The sequence below is a fragment of the Schistocerca piceifrons genome, chromosome 3, assembly GCF_021461385.2.
Source record: "Schistocerca piceifrons isolate TAMUIC-IGC-003096 chromosome 3, iqSchPice1.1, whole genome shotgun sequence".
Classification (NCBI taxonomy): Eukaryota; Metazoa; Arthropoda; class Insecta; order Orthoptera; family Acrididae; genus Schistocerca; species Schistocerca piceifrons.
Window position 1 is genome coordinate 926,850,762 of NC_060140.1, and position 22,840 is coordinate 926,873,601.

At 39.8% G+C, this 22,840-nt stretch overlaps 1 protein-coding gene and 1 pseudogene across 1 annotated transcript in view; one reads left to right on the forward strand and one right to left on the reverse strand.

Moving 5' to 3' along the window:
• Positions 1-18,692, forward strand: part of LOC124789228 (facilitated trehalose transporter Tret1-like) — an 85,105-nt gene extending 66,413 nt beyond the window's left edge. The window contains exons 5-6 of the mRNA XM_047256522.1: positions 9,768-9,876; positions 18,421-18,692. Of these exons, the coding sequence (XP_047112478.1) occupies positions 9,768-9,876; positions 18,421-18,692 (381 nt within the window). The remainder of the gene's footprint in view (positions 1-9,767; positions 9,877-18,420) is intronic.
• LOC124790333 lies at positions 7,633-7,750 on the reverse strand (annotated as a pseudogene).
• Positions 18,693-22,840: the final 4,148 nt, after the last annotated feature.

Genomic DNA, 22,840 nt, shown 5'->3' on the forward strand with positions numbered 1-22,840 from the left:
ACCCTTAAAATAGACAAATGTAATGTATTGCGAATACATGAAAGAAGGATCCATTATTGTATGATTATATGATAGCGGAACAAACACTGGTAGCAGTTACTTCTGTAAAATATTTGGGAGTATGCGTAGGGAAGGATTTGAAGTGGAATGATCATATAAAATTAATTGTTGGTAAGGCGGGTGCCAGGTTGAGATTCATTGGGAGAGTGCTTAGAAAATGTAGTCCATCAACAAAGGAGGTGGCTTACAAAACACTCGTTCGACCTATACTTGAGTATTGCTCATCAGTGTGGGATCCGTACCAGGTCGGGTTGACGGAGGAGATAGAGAAGATCCAAAGAAGAGCGGCGCGTTTCGTCACAGGGTTATTTGGTAACCGTGATAGCGTTACGGAGATGTTTAATAAACTCAAGTGGCAGACTCTGCAAGAGAGGAGGTCTGCATCGCGGTGTAGCTTGCTGTCCATGTTTCGAGAGGGTGCGTTTCTGGATGAGGTCGTAGGACTTAGTGTCGTCTTGTAGCGGGGTGAATTGACAGTTTCTCGAGGCTCCAGGACAACCAAACGAACGACACGCGGCTATTCCCGAAGACTGTGCACACCACTTTGCCTACAGACGGCTGTGTCTTCTTCTTTGATGGAGAATTCGCATGTCGCCATTCTATGGACAGTGTTTTGGATTCCGGCTCGTAGTCATGACACCAAGTCTCATCTCGGTGACGATGCTACTCAGAAAATTGTCACCTTCAGCTTCATATTGATCCAGCAGGACCCGACAAATTTGCATTCGATGAGTTTTTTGTTCTTCTGTAAGCATCCGAGGCATCCATCTCGCACAGGCTTGCGATAACCAAGACGTTCCAACATTGTTTCAATGGCATTACAGCAGACATTTAGCTTTGCACACAATTCTCTGGTCGTTATACGCCGATCAGCACGGATGAGTTGATCAAGACGCTCTTCTTTGCGAGGGATGACAGATGTGCAGGTTCGACCGGGCCGTGGCTTGTCATGCACATCCTTTCCACCACCTTCAATGCTGTACCCATCGCCTCACATTCCTCACGTCTATAGTATAGTCTCGAATGTTCAAATGTGTGTGAATTCCTAAAGGACCAAACTGCTTAGGTCATCGGTCTCTAGACTTACACACTACTTAAACTAACTTATGCTAAGAACAACACACACACCCATGCCCGAGGGAGGACTCGAACCTCCGGCGGGAGGGGCCGCGCAGTCCGTGACATGACGCCTCAAACCGCGCGGTGACTCCGCGCGGCTTGTATAGTCTCCATACACCTTCCGCATGCATCCATAGATTTCAATTGGCGCAGTTTCTTCACTAGCGAGAAATTCAGTCACACATCGCTGTTTTATACGCGCGTCCATATCAGACTCCATTTTGAACACTCCTCTGCTGGCGGCAACTACCACAGAACAATGGAACCACCTGCAAAGGAAAGAGGAAGGTTCAAGCAATATACCATCTGGCGCGGACGTCCAGAGTCACCGCAAAAAAATAGGAGACATTACTTCCGGTACGACCCTCGAATATCAATTCATTAACCATATTTAGTATTAATTCTAGCTGCATAACCGCTTAGCTGGAACAATGCTGCCTGGAACGCTCAGCAATCTCTAACGATGGTATGGTGCAGCTTCTTTGATTTGCACATTATCTCAATCGTATTAAAAGTGATTCCTACTCTTATTCGTATTATTCTCCGGGACACTAATTTCGCCCTATACCATGGACCCTGGAAAAGCGTGATGACTCTTGAGAACTGGGGGAAGCAACATTTCCATACTTCAGTGCCACTGTGTACAATGTCATCCTAAGTTGAACAGTAATTTATTTTATGAGCCTCTACGTTAATCAGATAGGCAACTGACTTCATACTGAGGCTTCGACTCGATGACATAGGGAAAAATGTGTCAATATACAGGGTGGGCGGGAAGTCCCTGTAACTCTTGTAATAGATTAGATTAGATTAGACTTCCTTTCATTCCAATTGATCCGTAGGGAGGAGGTCCTCCAGGATGTAGAACATGTCAGAAAAACAATAATACGTGACAAATATTTACAAGTCAAATAAATAAGCTAATGTGCCTTTCCACAGGTCCCAAGTGGAATGATCGTCATTTTTTAATGAACACTATTTGAAAGAATCATTTTACAAACACTAATATACTGGAATTAAAATAAAAAAGTTTTTTATTTATAAGGTAATAAACATGTAATAGAACTACTATAATACTTATTTATAATGAACACATTCCTGTACTGAAATTGTGCAGAAGTTGTATTGTACTTTTATACACACATACACACACACACACAAATCAGTTGGCTCTACTGAGAAATTCATTAATGGAGTAGAAGGAGTTGGCCACCAATAAATCCTTTAGGCTTCTCCTTCACCTTTTTGTAGAAGAGTGACTTTAAATCCTTGTGAAGATTATTCTTATTTCTAGTATTGATTCCATGAACTGAGCTGTTTGTTTGAAAAAGTGATATATTTTTAATGACAAATTTGATTAAGCAATAAATATATTGGGAAGCAGTAGTCAATATCCCTAGTTCCCTAAACAGGCTTCAACAGGATGTTCTTGAGTTCACACCAGATATAACTCTTGCTGCACGTTCTTGTGCCTGGAAAACTTTAGCTTGGTTTGATGAATTACCCAAAAGATAATCCCACATGCCATTATGGAATGAACGTAAGTATAGTATGGCAGCTTTTTCATGTTTATATCCCCCATGTCTGACACAATTAGCATTGCAAATAGAGATTTGTTAAGATGCTTCAGCAGTTCTGTGGTGTGCTTCTCCCAGTTGAATTTATTATCAAGCTGTAATCCCAAGAATTTAACACTGTACACTTCTTCTATGTGCTTGTCATCGTATGTTAGGCATATACTCGTGGGACACCCCTTACAGTTCTGAACTGCATGTAATGTGTTTTTTCAAAGTTTAGTGACAAATAATTGGCTAGGAATCAGTGATCAATGTCCAAAAATATTTTACTAGCCGATCTTTCTAAGACTACACTTTATTTGCTATTTATTGAAATGTTTGTATTATCGGCAAACAAAACGAACTTGGCATGTGGTAATGTTACTAATGAAAGGTCATTGATATACACAAGAAAACGTAAGGGCCCTAAAATGGAACCTTGTGGGACCCCCATATGTAATTAGTTCCCAGTTGGATGATTCCTGATAGCTTAATACATGTCTCTTTCCTAATAAAACCCTTTGTTTCCTGGCAGAGATATAACATTTGAACCATTTTGCAGCATTTCCTGTTACATCATCATGTAATTCTAATTCATCTGTTTTATTTTAGCACGTGTGCTTCCTAAGTATTAAGTGTCCATTATATCTGTATATTCCCAATCAAGCTGTAAGCACATTTGCATATGCCTCCACGTTCTTCTTGACATATTTTTGAGCATGTCCGGTGTTACAGTGCGAAATGCATCCTCAACAGCATTGCGTAGTTCTTTGTAGGATAACGACGTGGTTGCAGCAAGACGGTGTGCCTCCTAACTACGGTCGTGAAGTGCGCGAGTTCCTAATTGAACACTTTCCAGGACGGTGGATAAGTCATGGTTCATCAGCAACACCTGTTGTGACCTCACCTCACATGACATCTCGTTATGGAGAGTCATCAAGGTGCATGTATCTGCACATGCAGCCTGTGTGGCCCCTTTCCTCAAGCTGAACTATTAGCCACGTTTGTAACACGTGTCAATAAATGGCGCCAATCACACTCCATTCAAAAAAGTGTGGTCCAAGCAGATGTGATGTCATCGCTGCCCATATCATTACGTCAAGCGAGTTCCTTTCTAACTCGACTGTGTAATGAGGATTCTCTTTGGCCCAAACGACAATATTTCGAGGAAGTGAGCTGCGATAAATACAACATCAATCTGAAAACATAACCTTGACAGGATTCACTGCATTTGGAAACTACATAACAGAGCACGGCGTGCTAAAACACGATCATTCTCGTCTGTATCCAACGACTCGTTTACGAACATCAGTCGAAAAGGCCTGAGTTTAAGGTATTTCTTCATGTGATTTCGTATTATTATCCTCGATATACCGAGTTCCGATGCACGTTTGAGTGTCGACTTCATAGAAGATTGTGCAATCGAAACAGGGACCCCAGCCATGTTTCTTCTCGTGCCTTCTTCCTTCCACTCCGCAGTCTCTCTTTGACACTGCCAAAGGCAAAAGCACGTCTTTTGCAATACGGAGGTGTTACCTTTCGCTGCGGAGCCTTATTAAATCTTTCCTGGAATGCTTCCATAGTATGTCTCATTGTCTTGCCCTGTATGTTGTCGTTCGTGAACCCACTCACTTGTCACTAAGTGCTCCTCACAGGTGTAACTATGACTCCTCACTGCGACTACGAAAACATGTAAAAATGAACTACAACAATTGATTCTAACAACTGATAAGAAGTAACGTAGCTACTATCCTGCATAACAACATTTGATTCTGAACGGGGTTACAAGGGTACAGGAACTTCTCGCCCACCGTGCATATCCACCATACATTCTCAAGTGAAGTGGTCTTTCTATTAGAGGTTCCATAAGAAAATTAGGAATATGGTGAGCTATGAGTGAGGTTCAGAGAAAAAGTGACTCATGTTTTATGAAATGGAAGTTTATTAACAGAAAAATCCCTTCATTCTCACTGCGTGTGTAGTGCACCGAGAAACAAAAACAAATCAACGTGGTTCCTTAAGGTGCATGGAGGATTACTACCAATACTCTTTAACATTAACATCAGTACGCGAAATGTGGGTACTTTAGGGAGTGAAACAACTCTAAATCTCGCAACATCCAAGTCTACTATATTCCATAAACGCTCGATAATTCCAACAAATCACATCCTATCGAATAGCTCTCTGGTCTATGGGTATTCACTCTATTCAAGGAGTTGAGTGTGAGGCAACGATATGGGCCTATTGAGAGTGGGCACTAACCGGTAAAAATGTAATAAAATTGGTAAATTTGAACACTCACAAGTTTGACACACATTAAGGTATTCCTTCTATTCGAGGAGATGAAAATTATTTGATTAGCCATCTCCTAGTGGGAGGAACAACACTCACAATCCACATGGTAGCTGGCACTACACAGATGTACAAATTTAAGCTGAATAATCATACACGAACGGAAAAGCTATCAGAATGATGACAATAGAAAACATCAGTAAACTGAAGGGCGTGAGGACTTCACACAATGTTAATTTGGTAGGAAGGGCCGCACTCGTAGTTCACGGAAAAATAAACAAGAGTAATCATTTCAAATATTAACTTCATACAATGGAAGTATGTATTAATACTAATAACCACGGAAGAAAGTGCTGAATCCCACTATCGATCGTGCTGAATGCATTGGTTCAGCATCAGGTGCAGTTTTTTTACGATGTGTGTTTGTGTGTGTTTGTGGGGGGGGGGAGGGGGGGAATCATTGGATCGGTCGCAAAAGCGCTAAACTTGCTGGTGGCTGCTTGGCCAGTCAAAAGATGCTGATTAAAAAAGGCGGTTACTGGACATGGTTGAAAATAATCCAGTGCAAAATTTCCATTTTGTACAATCACTATTTGGTCACTCAAAAGACGTTAACAAGGCGAGATGATCGTTGCTTCAGACCACTCCAGGTTAGGAGCATGTTTGAATATGACTCAATGGAAAATTACCACGAGTCTACACAGAAAGAGAAGGAAACTGCCCTGATATCTACCGGTACATTCAATTATTCACACATCAAGACATTTCAGAGTTGAGTCATGATGGGGACTACGGAAAGAAAAGACGTTGCTGATGTGAGCTATGAAGTAGAACAAACTGGTCCCTATGAATTCCTTCACCGAGCACAGGGTAGAAGTATGATAAAAATAGCAGAAAACTAAGTTGCCGGACTGAATCCGAAGTGTTTTAAGTAACCTTTACATGGAAGGGGGTTGTACCACCCTCCTTTCGGTATTCCATGGGCCAGACTGAGAGTGCTGTCTGGGATACGGAAATATGCGCATTCTGCTTAAGTTAAGTGCATGGCTGTAGTAGAGAGGATGTCCAATGCTGGTTATAACACTATAGCAACAAAAGCTTTTGTAAAGAAGAGAATTTTTTTAACATCTGATATTAACTTAAGTGCTAGGAAGTCTTTTGTGTACATATTTTTCTTGAGTGTAGCCTTGGGCGGAAGTGAAATGTGAAGAATAAGCTGGTCAGACAAGAAGAGAATATAACCTTTTGAAATATGGTGCTGTAGAATAATGCTAAAATTAGATGAGTAATTAGGACGCAGGAAGTACTAAATCAACTTGGGGAAAATAAATTTATAGCCCAACATGACGCCTACTGAGGCATCAAGTAATAGTCAATCTGGTAACGGGCAGGAATTTGAAAGGGTGGAAGAGTATAAATTGCAGAGGGAGACCAATGGATGTATACAGTAAGAATGTTCAAATGTATGTGGGTTACAGTAGTTAAAATAGAGATGAAGATCCTTACACAGGAATATTGTATCAAACCATTCTTTGGACTAGAGACCGCAACAACAACAACGACAATGAAATGTATACATTACTGTGTTTCGCTGCTGATTGTAACAATAAACTAGACATTAAATTTAAGACTTTTTGTGTGAAGATGCTCTTCAGTGGATTGCCAGGACTTGCACCATAGGCAGTTCTTTATTTTAGACTTAAACTGCGCCACATCATCTACATAATATTTAGTGTGATCGGGTAGGTTGTTGAATATACATGTGCCCATGTATGTGACCCCTGTAAAGGTTGTGTCTGGTTCATGTTTTATGTTCTTGCTCTCAAGACGTTCACTATTTTTTTGGGAAATAGATATGTTAATAATGACAAAGGAGATTAATGACTGTATACAGATAAACCGTGAAGTAGTTGTCAAAATCTATAGTTTTTTTAAGAGGTGTTTGCAAGACGGTCTAGAATTAAACAAATATAATTCTGTTTACATGCTTCTATATTCTCAAATTACTGTCCTTCTACGGTGAGTCTTCCCAGAAAATTATTTCATAATTAATTAGTGAGTGTAAACAGGCGGAATAAATTAGTTTATTCAGTTTTAAAACACCTATAGCAGCAATCATGCGTACTGAAAACAGCTGAATTGTGAAGTTTTATTAATTCTAGGGGGTGAGGTTTCCCGTTAAGGTTGTGATCTATTTGTAGCGCTAAAACTTTGCGTATTGTACTTCTTATATTTCATCTAGGGTCGTTTTGGTAATAATGTCTGATTTCTTCAAATTGTGGGTACCTATGTTTTATCGTTGATATAGAACTCTTTTCACGTTGTTTCTGTCATTCGGATAAGATACAAACAAACATCATCCTAGCAGGCCTTGAAGGACCAACGCTACCGACCAGCCACCGTGTCGTTCTCAGCCTCTAGGCATCACCGGATGCGAATACGGAGGGGCATGAGGGACTGATGACTCCGTAGTTTGGTCCCTTTACTCCCCAGACCAACGGACGGACATGTGGTCAGTACACCCCTTTCTCGGTCGTTGTCAGTTTTCGTGACCGGTGCCGCTACAACCCCTCAATTGGCCTCACAGGGCTCAGCGTACCCAGCTGGTCAACAGCACTCGTTAAATACGGACGGTGACCCATCCAAGTTCTAGCCGAGCCCGACAGCGCTTAACTTTGGTGATCTGACGGGAACCGGCGTTCCACTGCGGCAAGGCCGTTGGCATTCAGATAAGATAAAAATAAATAAAACCCATGACCCTGCCGTGTGTACTATTTTATAATTACAAGTTTTAGTGATATATAAATTGCAGTAGTTCGAAAGAAAAACACCTCTTGCATGCTGTATATTTGTTTTCTTTATTTTATTTGCGCACCGAGACGTGTTTTTCCCTGTTTACAAGGCTTTTTCAGAGGGTGTCAAATCAGATTCATGATTCGTAAGAGAAACAGCTTTGTGTCGTCTGGAAAATGGTTGAGAGCTTACGGTTCTTCTTGTGTTCTCTCTGTTGTCGAAACTTAGCACTGTAACTGCCATTTTCTGTGTCCAACGTGAATGAAGGAACCTTTTTCTATTGTTAGATTTTTTAATGCTACGAGTACTCTGGTTCCTAACAACATATTTCTTATATCAATTGCAGTATTGTGATGGTTTTGTCAGTATTCTAGACGATTGCCTGTAGATGATGGCTGAAACAACAGCAAAGAAAGCCGTTTTTTTGCATGTATATTGTGGTAGGTTATTTATGTATAGCAAAAGAATAAGCAGGTCCAAAATTTAACTAAATACTCGGGGCACATTAAAAGCAACAAATTATAAATTTCTCCAAAATGATTTTATGATTTGAAATGTCGAATACTTTAGACAGATCACAAAAAATGGTGATGAGCATGTATCATAAAATGAAATATACTAAAGATCCATTAATATTGCCATCACGATTATATTTCGGTTTGTTGCAGGGATGAAAAACAGGTATTAGAGATTTTCTACTCCACTGAACAACAGAATGTAGACTGATGCAAAAAGAATTTTCAGTCTGCATTGAGTGTCAGTTGATCGGAAACTTTGTTGCACATAAAAACTACCAGACTAGGACTCGAATTTAAGAGCTTGGCCTTTCGCAGGGAAGTAGTCTACCGCCTGGACTATCGAAACACGACGACTCTCGATCCGGATCGGAAAAGCATCTGCCCACGAGACGCAAAGGTGCCATGTGCGAGGTCTGGTCCAGAGATGATAAATGTCCACAACATGACCTCCTGTCTCAACTACACACAACATTAATAACCTCAATGTATACAGTTAAAAGCGACGTCGTGGAGGCTTACAACTCGAGATACAGAGGTCGCGAGGTTGGCGCTACAAGGTCTCTGAGACATCTTTCAGTAACCTCCTTCCAGTCACATACGTCGTTCATTGAAGCTCAGCGTCACTACGGATGTGGCCATAGTAAATGTGAAATGTGATCAGCCAGTGGCCGATAATGGAACATCGCAGATGACGGGATAATATACCCAAAACTGCTGCTGGCTGTACTACAGTATAGACCGACCGCTGTGGCCGAGCGGTTCTAGGCGCTTCAGTCCGGAACCACGCGGCCGCTACGGTCGCAGGTTCGAATCCTGCGTCGGGCATGGATGTGTGTGATGTCCTTGGGTTAGTTAGGTTTAAATAGTTATAAGTCTAGGGGACTGATGACCTCGGGTGCTAAGTCCCATAGTGCTTAGAGCTATTTGAATCATTTGTACTACAGTATAACACCATCGTTACACTCTAAGCCGTTTTCAGACATTCAAAGAAAGGAGACTGTGAAATGAATACTCCTTTCCATCCGGCTCTATGCGTATACACTCTTGGAATTCCACTTTTTTAAAAAAAAGAAAACCAAGGTAAAGTAAAGAGAAAACTGAAAATAGAAATCACCATATTTGTGTGTGTCCACTCGAAAACGTGTGGCTTGTCATGTGATTCTTAGAAAGCGTGAACCGCATGAAATAAAAAGCAATTCTACATAGTACTTTTTTGCTTGAATATAATCGTGGTCGCAACAGTATACGGTGAAGCAGTTGATAAACTTAATTTTTTTTCCTCTGTACATAGAAATGTCCTGATGGAACCAAAATTAAATTATTACAACGCCTATTCTCCTTTGGTCCGCCAATTTCACTGAGTTGGAGTCAAATGTGTTCCCTACAGCCTTGATACGGTTTCATTGACGTGACATATTTTTTCATGCAGGTTGTCCTGGCAATATATTTCCAAATGGCTTCATCAGGAAAAGATGTCTCATCGCTGGGCTGGCTTCCTGTAACGACATTCGTCATGTACATTGCCGTCTACCCACCTGGTAAGTCTCCCTGACATCAGTCACTGATTCAGCAATTATACTATTCTGAAAACTCTATATTTCGCATATGATATAGTTTCTGGTTAATCTGCAGACCAATAAGCATGTCATAGTAACTTCCTTCGTCTGTACACAATGTATTCATTCTGTGTCTTCATTCAGGTCGTTAGAGAGAACAAGAAGTTCCAAACTGTGTTTAATCAAATTCTTTGTACGTCATAATTTTGATACTCTTGTTGCTGTATATACAAGATTACTTAATTATAGTGGAATACTGAGGTAAATATTTAATAGATGTCAGGTACTAAAGTTACAGATGTTTTTTTCTTTTGTTTTTTAAGTAATGTGCATTCACTTTGCCATATGTTATGTAGTAGGTAAGAATCTTCGATTTCCTCATTTTTCTTGTAATTGTGCCACTCTTATTTCATAGTATTACTTCATGAGATGTTATTTCCTTGGTCTTATGATTCGAAGTACTGTACATCTTTCACATTAGTGACAGCTGACTTTCTTACTGTGCTCAGTGTACATGGGTACTGAGAATAGTTCTTAGGTCCATCAATGATAATATGCCCTCAATATAATACTGAGATGAGAACATTACACAAGTTCTTTTTAAAGTACGTTTTTATGTATACCAACGTAAACGCTAAAAACTTCATTTTACTACAACTAGCTTCGACTTTCTACTTCATAATCTGGCAGACTTAAAAAGTTCAAAATGATTTATACCACATATTGGGTACTATAATTGAGAAATATTTTACACTTACAGACAATGCTCTGAACTCTAGTCTAGGGATCCAAGCATTTGGTGGTGTACATACATTAATTTATTAAAGCAGTGTACCACAACTGAGTAAGGAGGATGTTGCTCATTAGTAATTCAGTAAGCACATTCAAGCGCGATAATTTCATCGCCGATGTGAATCATTTGTTACAAAGGAAATTTATTTTATTAACAGAATCTTCCATCAGTTCTTGGTAGAACAACATTATAATAAATTAAAAGCGCCAGTTTGCTTTTGTTCTACAATATTACTTTTATTGTTAACCGGTTTTCGGTTTACAAGGCCATCTTCAGACGTTTACTGAGTGTTATCATCAAAGAAGTTAAATGTTAGCAGACAACATTGGAAGAGAAGTAACACATCTCGACTGAAGTAGAAACATACAGTAAGTAACATCTTTGCAATGAAAAAATGAAAACTGAACAGTACATAAATAACAATGGAGTAGACAGGAAAACCTTTAGCACACAATAGGAATAGCTTGCCTACATAACAGTTTCTATCAATAAACAAAACTAATAAAATAAAATAAAATTAATACTAGACAAGGCTGCATCAGGAGGCATGAAACATGGAGAGTGATACACAATCAATTAAAAGAAGAGACAGTTATCAATGTAAGTACAGAATACATAAGGAACTTAAGTAATAGCAATAACATAAACAGAAATAAATAAGTACAGGAAAATGGAGGTGTTTGAGGGAACTACAGTTTGTGGAGTGTGGTGGTACTGCATTTTAACATTAACATTATAATTAAAGCAGAGGCTGTGTACCAGTTTTCATTAAATAAATGAGCAAAGTGAAATATGAACAGTATTTGATGAGACAACTACAAGGGGTGTTAAACATGGACAGTAATACAAGTACCAGTTAAACGAAAGCCTTAACTATTAAAACTACAGTCTATGTAGAATACAAAGACAACTTCAACAAAATAAAACAACTTAATGAATACAGAAAAATGGGAATATGTAGGAAGAAATACTGTGGGAAGTAAGGAACAACAAAGATGATTATATGAAGTTTAGGAGAGGGGAAGTGTTGAGCTGTGTCTGGTCATTTAGGATGACACTTAGGATGAGATCTCATCCTAAATGACCAGACACAGCTAAACACTTCCCCCTCTCCTAAACTTCATATAATCATCTTTGTTGTTCATCTTATCCTAAATAACCAGACACAGCTCAACACTTCCCCTCTCCTAAACTTCATATAATCATCTTTGTTGTTCATCTCATCCTAAATGACCACACACAGCTAAACACTTCCCCTCTCCTAAACTTCATATAATCATCTTTGTTGTTCATCTCATCCTAAATGACCACACACAGCTAAACACTTCCCCTCTCCTAAACTTCATATACTCATCTTTGTTGTTCCTTAGTTCCCACATTATATCGTCCTACATATTTCCATTTTTCTGTATTCATTAAGTTGTTTTATTTTGTTGAAGTTGTCTTTGTACTCTACATAGACTGTAGTTTCAATAGTTAAGGCTTTCGTTTAACTGGTGCTTGTATTACTGTCCATGTTTAACACCCCTTGTAGTTGTCTCATCAAATACTGTTCATATTTTACTTTGCTCATTTATTTAATGAAAACTGGTACACAGCCACTGCTTTGATTATAATGTTAATGTTAAAATGCAGTACCACCACACTCTCAAACTGGAGGTTCCCTCAAACACCTCCATTTTCCTGCATTTATTTTCTTCTGTTTATCTTTTTGATATTGCTTAAATTCCTTATGTATTCTGATTTACATTGATAACTCTCTCCTCTTTTAAATGGTTGTGTATCACTCTCCATGTTTCATGCCTCCTGATGCAGCCTTGTCTAGTACTAATTTTGTTTTATTTTATTAGTTTTGCTTATTAATAGAAACTGTTATGTAGGCAAGCTATTCCTATTTTGTGCTAGAGGTTTTCCTGTCTACTGCATTGTTATTTATGTACTGTTCAGTTTTCATTTTTTCATTGCAAAGATGTTACTTACTGTATGTTTCTACTTCAGTCTAGATGTGTTACTTCTCTTCCAATGTTGTCTGCTAACATTTAACTTCTTTGGTGATAATACTCAGTAAATGTCTGAAGATGGCCTTTAAACAGAAAACCGGTTAACAATAAAAGTAATATTGTACAACCAAAGCAAACTGGTGCTTTTCATTTATTATGACATTTATTTTACTTGAGGTTATCTGAAACATCAGTCTCAAGCAGCTACTTTACATTAACAGTAGTGGGAACATTTCCACAACGCCTCTCCAGTTCGTTGAGCATTCCTGGTTGGTTGGTTATTTCGGGAGAGGGAACCGAAAAGCTGGGCCATCGGTCCCATCATCGTATAAGGGAAGCAAGTCGGCCGTACCCTTTCAATAGATCCGTCTCGGTATTTGCCTGAAGCGATTTAGATAAATCCCGGAAAACCTAAATCAGGATGTCCGGACGCGGGATTGAACCGTAGTCCTTCCGAATGCGAGTCCAGTGTGCTAACCACTGCGTCACCTCGCTCGGTCGAGCATTTCTGTGACGTCGACACGCCACCGACCATAGACACAGTGGTGATGCAGCGCACAGCTCTTCTCTCTTGTCTCTCTTCCTTTGATGCTCTTTGGTAACGGACTTAGATCGATGAAGTTGCAAATTAATTGCACAAGCTACAATGCGGCCGTAGGGATTTACAGTTTAATTATTCTGTTTCATTAAGAAATAGCACAGTGTGCATCGGACTACCCAACGCCGTGCAAAATTTCACATACGTGTAGTAATAATAATTATCTTTTACATGTAGAGCAATAATTGATAACTTGAAATTAGACAGGAAGAAAACATCAACGACAATTGTACGTTTGACGTAGGTTTGATAATGTTATAATATAATGTAGCATTAAATCGTAATAAATGCGCATGTCACTCACATGATCATACATGCAAACTAAACTGTTAGTCACGAATCAATCAACATTGAGATTTATATGGACGATATCATAGAGTTAATAAAACTATTAATTTACTATAAAGACTAAACAGTATGTTCGTAAAGAAACTTTATACTTTAGTGCCAAGATTCATTAGTAATCGAAATATACTGTGATAATGAGATTTGAAAAAAAAATGTCAATAAAAGAAGCTAGTTGTCTGAACCGTGTTTAATTCTTAAATTGCAGAGCTTCAACGAAAAACGTTATCGAGAATCAGTTCTGTTGAAACAAATTTGACTTAGTTGGATTGTTACTGTAGAAATCGTAGTTCAGTGGCAGATAATCAATTTTCTTATTCTTCTTTATTCCTTCTGTTGTAGTGCTACGTTAAATATTTCATGATGGCAAACCTCTTCTTCTGGAACCTTCATATATAACCACGTTATAGCTATTTATCCATATGCTTTTCCCCTATCATCATAAATCCACACAGATGTACTGAGAGCATCACAGAGTGACAACGACAGACTGACGCAGACTACAATAACTCAATGCAGTTACAATAAATAAAATATCTGCCTAACGAGTGCATTTCTCTTACTGGCACGACTGTATGTATTTCATACTTTGCTTCTTTTTATTACACATTAAATAGTTTGTGCGTTGTTTACATTTGAATGAATTAATCACAAAATTATAACATCTGCAATTACTAGTTCGCTCAAACAGAAAAATGACAGCATTTATGCAAATAATTCCTTAGGATAGTAACATGTGACGTTATTTGTTTTGCAGAATGTCGGCGCATGCTTGGAAATATCTCAAAATGGACTATAAATTGAAATGTACAGATATACGAATGAAAATAATGCTATTCCTTTACCTCCTTCATAAGCGAATCATTCTCCAGTAGGATTCATCCCCCCCCCCCCCCACCTGTATCTCTCTTTCCAAACTCATTGTCACTGGAACCACGAACCTTGGCGAAGTCGGGTGTCCTGCGTGCCTCAGAGTTACAGATAACTGTACAGTAGGTACATGGATGCAACCGCGACTAGGGGATATCCATGAAGACGCCAAACCGGTCCGTGGTTTCTGAAGATGGGCAGCAATGTTTTCAGTATTTTCACGGGCAATAATCTGGATGGTTTACTGATATGGACTTGTAACTTTAGCTTACATGGTTTCTCTGTGGTGGTACTATAAACGCCTGAAAACGAGGAGGAACTAGAGCTGTTAAGCTGTTATTTCTCTCTCTCTCCCCCCCCCCCCCCCAGGTTATACAGATCTATTGTATAATTAAATGATGATGGCATCCTCTTGGATAAAATATTTCGAAGATAAAATAGTCTCCCAATCGTATATCCAAGCAGGGAGTACGTAGGAGGAAGTCGTCATCACAAAAACAGAAATGGCATTTTGCAGGTCGGAGCGTGGAATGTCAGATCACTTAATCGGGCATGTATGTTCGAAAATATTAAAAATGGATAGGTTGAAGTTAGATATAGTGGGAATTAGTGAAGTTCAGTGGCAGGAAGGACAGGACTTCTGATTAGGTGAGTACGGGTTATAAATACAAAATCGAATAAGTGTAATGAAGGAGTAGTCTAATAATGAATAAGAAGCTAGGAATTTGGGTAAGCTGCTTTGAACAGTAAAGCGAACGCTTTATCGTAGCCAAGACAGACACAAACTCAACTGCCAGCACAGTAATATAAGTTTATATGGAAACTGCTCTGTAGATGAAAAAGAGATTGAAAGAATATGTAACGAAATAAAGGAAATTATTCAGATAGTTAGAGGAGACGAAAATGTAATTGGGATGAGTGATTGGAATTCGACTGTAGGGAAAGGAAGACAAGGAAAAATAATAGAACATGGACTGACGACAGGAAAGAAAGGGGGAGCTACCTGGTAGAATTTAGCACAGAACATAATTTAATCATCGCTGACGCATGGTTTAAGAATCATGAAAGAACGCTGTATGGATGGAAGAGTCCTGACGACACTGGAAAGTTTCAGATTAATTATGTAATGGTAAGAGAGAGATTTAAAAAGCAAATTTTAACCTGTAAGTTATTTTCAGGCTCAGATGTGGACATATATACACACAGATACGGCCGTCACAGGCCCTGCAGACCAAGCCCTGCTTCCACAAACTGCTTCCATTCCTTTCTGTTATATAGCTCGATGCCTCCACGGGTCTTCAGCAATCAGGGTTGCCAGGTCCTTCCCTAGACCGTCCATCCAGCGATGCGTTACCCGTACTACGGGGCACCTGGTGTATGGTGTCCAGTGAAGCGCTTTGTTCAACTGTCTTTCGTCTGGCATACAGGCTAGACGGCTTGCTCATTGGATTCTTCTACTATTCAGCTTCTGTAGGATTGTTAGTTGTGCCATGGAGAGATAGACTTCTTCGTTCTCCATCCTCCTCCATTCCCCATATCTTCCTAATTTCTCTTCTTGCAAATATTAATAGTTATTCCTTTTCTCGATTAGTCATGCAGCAAATTTCTGAACTCTGGACTCTGACCATAATGGTTACGAACTGAAGGTTAAAACTGAAGAAACTCAAAAATGTAGGAATTTAAGGGTACCGGACCTGGATAATCTGAATCAAAATCAGCGGTCAGAGGGAGCAAGAGGGAACGTTGGACTGAAACAGGGGAAAGGAATATAGTGGAAGAGGTATGGACAGCTTTGAGAGTCGATATAAGTTGAAGGAGCTGAGGATCACGTAAGTAAAAAGAAATGGTAGAAATAGTGGGCTAAGGCAGGTTATATTGAATTTAATTAACGAAAGGACATAGTATAAAAACGCACCAAATAAAGCAGGCGAAAGGGAGATCTACATGTGAGACTGTGAAAACGCAAAATGGCTAAGCAGGAATAACTACAGGGAAACTGCAAGGCTGAAGGGAATGCTTGTCTAGGGGAAAGATACACGCTGCCAATAGAAAAATTGAAGAGAGCCTTGAATATAATAGAATCAGCTGTAGATGCTCAGATGTCAAGCCAGTACTAAGCAAAGAAAGGAAGAGCTGGAAGTTAACGGGTGGTTATAACTGTGGTGCAGGTACTCACGAAGGTCCGGTGCGGGCTGTCATCATCGTACGGCAGCGAAGCTTGCTAATTAATGTGGAACCGACTTACGCTGATAAAAATTAGTTCCAGTTGTGGCCACCAGGTGCAAATCTGGAGCTGTACGATGACTGTGTGACATCAACGCTCTCATTTGACAGGACATAATATATTATGGAGCCTTGGGAGAGCCAACCCTGACAAAACTCTACCATCTGGTGAGCAAGATGTATGAGGCAGGCGAAATACCCTCAGACTTCAAGATGAATATAATAATTCCAATACCAAAGAAAGCAGGTGTTGACAGATGTGAAAATTACCGAACTATCAGTTTAACAAGTCACAGCTGCAAAATACTAACGCGAATTCTTTACAGACGAATGGAAAAACTGGTTGAAGCCGACCTCGGGGAAGATCAGTTTGAATTCCGTACAAATGTTGGATCACGTGAGGTGACCGTACGACTTATCTTAGAAGAAAGATTAAGGAAAGGCAAACCTACGTTTCTAGCATTTGTAGACTTAGAGAAAGCTTTTGACAATGTTGACTGGAATACTCTCTTACAAATTCTGAAGGTGGCAGGGATAAAATACAGGGAGCGTAAGGCTATTTACAATTTGTACAGAAACCAGATGGCAGTTATAAGAGTCGAGGGACATGAAAGGGAATCAGTGGTTGGGAAGGGAGTAAGACAGGGTTGTAGCATCTCCCCAATGCTATTCAATCTGTATATTGAGCAATAAGTAAAGGAAACAAAAGAAAAGTTCGGAATAGGTATTAAAATCCACGGAGAAGAAATAAAAACTTTGAGGTTCGTCGATGACATTGTAATTCTGTCAGAGACAGCAAAGGACTTGGAATAGCAGTTGAACGGAGTGGACAGTGTCTTGAAAGGAGGGTGTAAGATGAACATCAACAAAAGCAAAATCAGGATAATGCAATGTAGTCGAATTAAATCGGGTGATGCTGAGGGAATTAGATTAGAAAATGAGACACTTAAAGTAGTAAAGGAGTTTTGCTATTTGGGGAGCAAAATAACTGATGATGGTCGAAGTAGAGAGGATATAAAATGTAGACTGGCAATGGCAAGAAAAGCGTTTCTGAAGTAGAGAAATTTGTTAACATCGAGTATTGATTTAAGTGTCGGGAAGTCGTTTCTGAAAGTATTTGTATGGAGTGTAGCCATGTATGGAAGTGAAACATGGACGATAAATAATTTAGGCAAGAAGAGAATAGAAGCTTTAGAAATGTGGTGCTACAGAAGAAGGCTGAAGATTAGATGGGTAGACCACATAACTAATGAGGAGGTATTGAATAGAATTGGGGAGAAGAGGAGTTTGTGGCACAACTTGATTAGAAGAAGGGATCGGTTGGTAGGACATGTTCTGAGGCATTAAGGGATCACCAACTTAGTACTGGAGGGCAGCGTGGAGGGTAAAAATGGTAGATGGAGACCAAGAGATGACTACACTAAACAGATTGAGAAGGATGTAGGTTGCAGTAGGTACTGGGAGATGAAGAAGCTTGCACAGGATAGAGTAGCATGGAGAGCTGCATCAAACCATTCTGTGGACTGAAGACCACAACAACAACAACAACAACAACTGTAGAGGATGACTATGACGGGATGAAAACGGATACCAAAGGCGATGCGGAGGGCACGGCTTAGATAATGTGATAAATATTTGTAGTTTTAATGTTGAATTGTGCGGTTAGTGGATAGCGCTCGTGCGCGGACTGCTCGCAGGCTTCGGCGCGCTGCCGTGGGCCGTGATGAGCGAGCTGTTCCCGGCCAACGTGAAGAGCGTGGCGTCGTCGCTGTCGGCGTCGGTGTGCTGGTTCCAGTGCTTCCTCATCACCAAGTTCTTCGCGGACCTGGTGGCCGCTGTCGGAGAGGCGGCGCCCTTCTTCGGCTTCGGCGCCTGCTGCGTTGCGGCCGCCCTCTTCGTCTACTTCCTGCTGCCCGAAACCAAGGGCCGCACCCTCGAGGAGATACAGGACATCCTCAACTCGCGGTAGCCGGCCTCCTCGGGACCGCTGTTGTCCCAAAAAGTACTACCCGCTCAGAGGAAGCGTCGACTTTCCGGGTGTACAAACCAAAGACACTTGTGCGTGTGCAGTGAAATTACGTAACTTCAAAACGGTGGACTCCAGAACAAGTTCACTGCGATGGCTGGCTCCAGAAGGCCACAGCGGAACTCAAATGTGGCAATTCGTGCGCTGCTATTGTTACATCTGATGACTAAATCCTCTCTCTCTCTCTCTCTCTCTCTCTCTCTCTCTCCCTCTCTTCTCAGGATCACAGGCCCTGCAGACCACCCGCTGCATCAACGATCTGCTTCCGCCGCCTTCTATCTCTCGCTGCCTCTCTCCACCCTGCCCAAATTCCTAATGTTGCGATGTCGTTCTGTAACCTCCCCCTCTCTTATCGACCTTAATGACAGTGAAAAATTAAACCGCGTGTACCTAATGGAAATTTGGGAAAAGCAATCGTCTCCGAAGTTAATCTGTCGGTAAAGAGGGAGGAAAGGGTTACATCTAAATGAAAGGAAAAATTCAAATGAAATTGGTGGAAATTAATTTTGAAAAGGGGTAAAGTTAATAAAGAAAGTAAATGTGCGGTCGTTACGTTAACAATTAATTGGCGTTAATTAGATATTTGAGATTTGGGGAATATTACGGTCGCCAGTCCCATGGACAACTACTATAATAACTGAAAATGAAAGATTAATGCACATATATTTAGCACTAAAAGCATGGCAACTGAAAGTTGACACGTGTTGTGTGAAAACTGTATGTTTGTCAGAAGTAATAAATTTCGCTACACTCTGACTTAATTTAGTAAAAGAATTAATAAAATCGGAAAATTGAAAGTTAATTTAGTGACTGAAGTTAATAGCGAACTTTGTTTCTGAAGCACTACAAAATTCAATAACATAAGGCTAGTCTTGGGCTACCTCAACAATCATTTCGAAAGCTACTTGAATCTACGCAGTTTAGAAATAAGAGATTTAACTTTGAACTTGAATTAAATGATTCTGAGCAATTAACAACAGTAAAATTTAGTACGTACCAAGCTGAGCCGCAGTCACAGGTAAGCTAAAATATGGTAAAACAATTAAAGTATATAAAGACACAGAAATGTCATATCTTCAGGTAACAAAATAAGGAAAAAAATTTATAGTACAATAGATGGAAATAGGAGGATATGCATTTCCGGTCTGACACTTTTCTGTGTCATCTTTCCGCCTTGTACGAGGTCGGCCCAATGGTCTTGTTGCCTGGAGAGTTCCTTCAAATGCTTCCTTGGTATTTCTGTTGTTTTCCATTCTGGCAACATGTCCAGCCCATTGCAGTCTCCTACTTTTTGATTTCTGGATGATAGCAGGTTGCTTCATTAGCTGATAAATTTCATTGTTCTTTCGAATTCTCCGTATGCCATTCTCCAACACAGGTCCCCAGATTTTTCTCATTACTTTTCTTTCGAAAACATTCAGTTTTTTCTTTCATTCTTTGTAAGCGTCCAGCTTTCTGAACCGTATAGTACTATGGTGCACTTAATGGTGTTGTATGTCTTCATCTTTGTGGTGATTGACAAAGCTTTACTTTTCAGGGGGTTGCTTACTGAGTACAGACAGCTTGACCCTGAGGCTATTCTTTCATTTATATCCGTTGTTACGATATTTTTACTGTTGAAACGTGATCCAAGGTATTAAAACTGGATAACTTTCCTGAATTTAGAATGTTGGCCAATTTCAAAGTAAGGATTTGGGTTATGACTCGACCTATTTCCATATATTCGTTATTCTCTTGGTTAATTCAAAGCCCGATTTTGCTGGCACTGTGCCTGAGAGATCCGTACATGTCTTTCAGTTCTTCTTCAGTTTCACTCAGCAACACTATATCATCTGCATAAGCTAGGAGTTTTACTTCACAGTGTTCTAATCGGAGACCGTTATATAGATGTAAATTACTCTCCCGAACCACTTTCTCTAATGCAAGGTTGAAGAGGACACATGAAAGAGTGTCTCCCTGTCGTAAGCCTGTTTTAATTAGAAAGGTGGGGGATATGTATCCTCTGAACTTCATTGCTGCCTGGGAGCCATCCATGCACAGTTGTATCATCCTAATGATTTTACTAAATCCTGTTCATGCAAATACTGGAACACTAACTCAAATAAATTATAACTTCTTATCTGTTGCATTGATTTCTGTACTTGGTATCAGAGTCACTCTGCTTAATAAACATGTCAACTCAGGTAACTAGAAATTTTTTGGAAATATATTGCTGGGAAAGAAACTGCAACACTAAAAAATAATTAATGTAGAGCAATGAAACATGGAGAATATATTTGTCTAGGTAACACATTTAAGTGATTGGCATTGTAAGATCACAGTTCAATGTAAGTGCGAGATAAACCATCGCAAATGTGAAAAGCTGGTTCATTAATAACAGGTGTCATCGCCAGAATGTTGAACGCAAGCAAGCAGACGTGAGTGCATCGCGCTGTACACGCGCCGGATATCAATTCGAGGGGTTGGAGTTTCGTGGCTGTTGATTGGCGACTCCATAGAGTGCTGTGTGCACAACGACCATATACGTGAAATTAGAAGGAAGGTCAGCGTTGGCCGTAGTATTGATGGTTCATTGACAGCAAAATCGATTTTCAATGACGTAGTGATCATCTTCAGTGCTGTAGTGTACAAATTAAACTCATAGGCACTGGTGTCAAGTTATTATCAGTAACCAAAGCTATGAAACGAACACAATAACTCAATTATTGTGTTTGCTTCGTGATACATTACCCGTGTTAAAATGGACCATTTACCAATTGCGGAAAACGTCGATATCGTGTTGATGCATGGCAGCAAAGAAAACAATCTTTAGTTTGACTTCTTCATAGTGGAGAAGAATATAGTGGAGTCCATAAACTGTCATTTACTCCATAGTTAACTCTGTAACTATTTCAGAGACAACTGCATTACACTAATGTGGATTTCTAACTCCACTTGAATTTGTTTATATTTCAACACTATATAGCAATTTACTCAGTTAATATTTTCAAATAAAACTTCAGAAATTAGTTCCTAGCAATAGTCACAGCAAAGTTAAGTTTCATGAAAGTTCAAATTATGTGCCTCTTTCATTACCTGTGAAGCAGGTGGTTTAATTAGCATCATGTATACACTTTAACACTGAAACTTTGGCACATTCAAATTAGAAACAATTCAATGGTTATTCAGAACCAGGATACTCGGTCTTTTGCACGTTGAGGACAGGACCCTAAAACGGATTTATGATCAGGATAATTTCAAAGTTCACACACATGTTTTTATCACTTGAATTATTATTGAAAAAGCACACACACAAACATCCTGGTCCATACTAAGATACATATCTGGTTCCTGAAGTTGGCGGAGCAATGGCGCAATAGTGGTGGCAAGCACGTGGCGCCTATCTGGTCACACCTCTTGCAGTTTAAGGTTCTTTTCAAATTTCTTCTTGGCGACATACTAATCATTTCAGAGCCATTCAATAATACATGAGCACCATATTACAGCCGAAACCACATCCGAGGCAATTCCAACATAAATCGGCTTCAAAATGCCTCACTTGGCATCTACGGTGTTGACTGTACAAGTGTTGGCCACTGGCTGCGTAATGTGCTCTTTCTCTCTCTCTCTCTCTCTCTCTCTCTTGCCGCCAGGATTGACTTCCAAATCCACCTTTTCCCGTGCGCCAAGCCCCTTCGACAGCGGAGGGGGTTTCCTACACCTTTTCCTTTATATAATACAACTTCCGTAAGTATGAACCAGTATTCAAAGTACAATTTATCTTTTACGAGCATACATATTTTACAAAGATTCATTATTTTTAAACATTATTAAATCTTTAGAATATATACATCATAAACTCCCACTTTCCCTCTGACAATTCAAAGATCTTGACTAGTACAGAACAATCACTTCAATGACATAGCATGACCTACTTACTATCGATAATGGTGTTACAACCTCTCCTGTCATGCCGTTTGAAAACATTTTGTGCTCGCCAACAGTTAGTCGACCTGAGCATATTTTATCTGTATCACGATGGGACGGTCATAAAAAAAAATTCTATTTAAAAGATGCACCAAATACACATTCTTGAAGATACAGCAAATGAA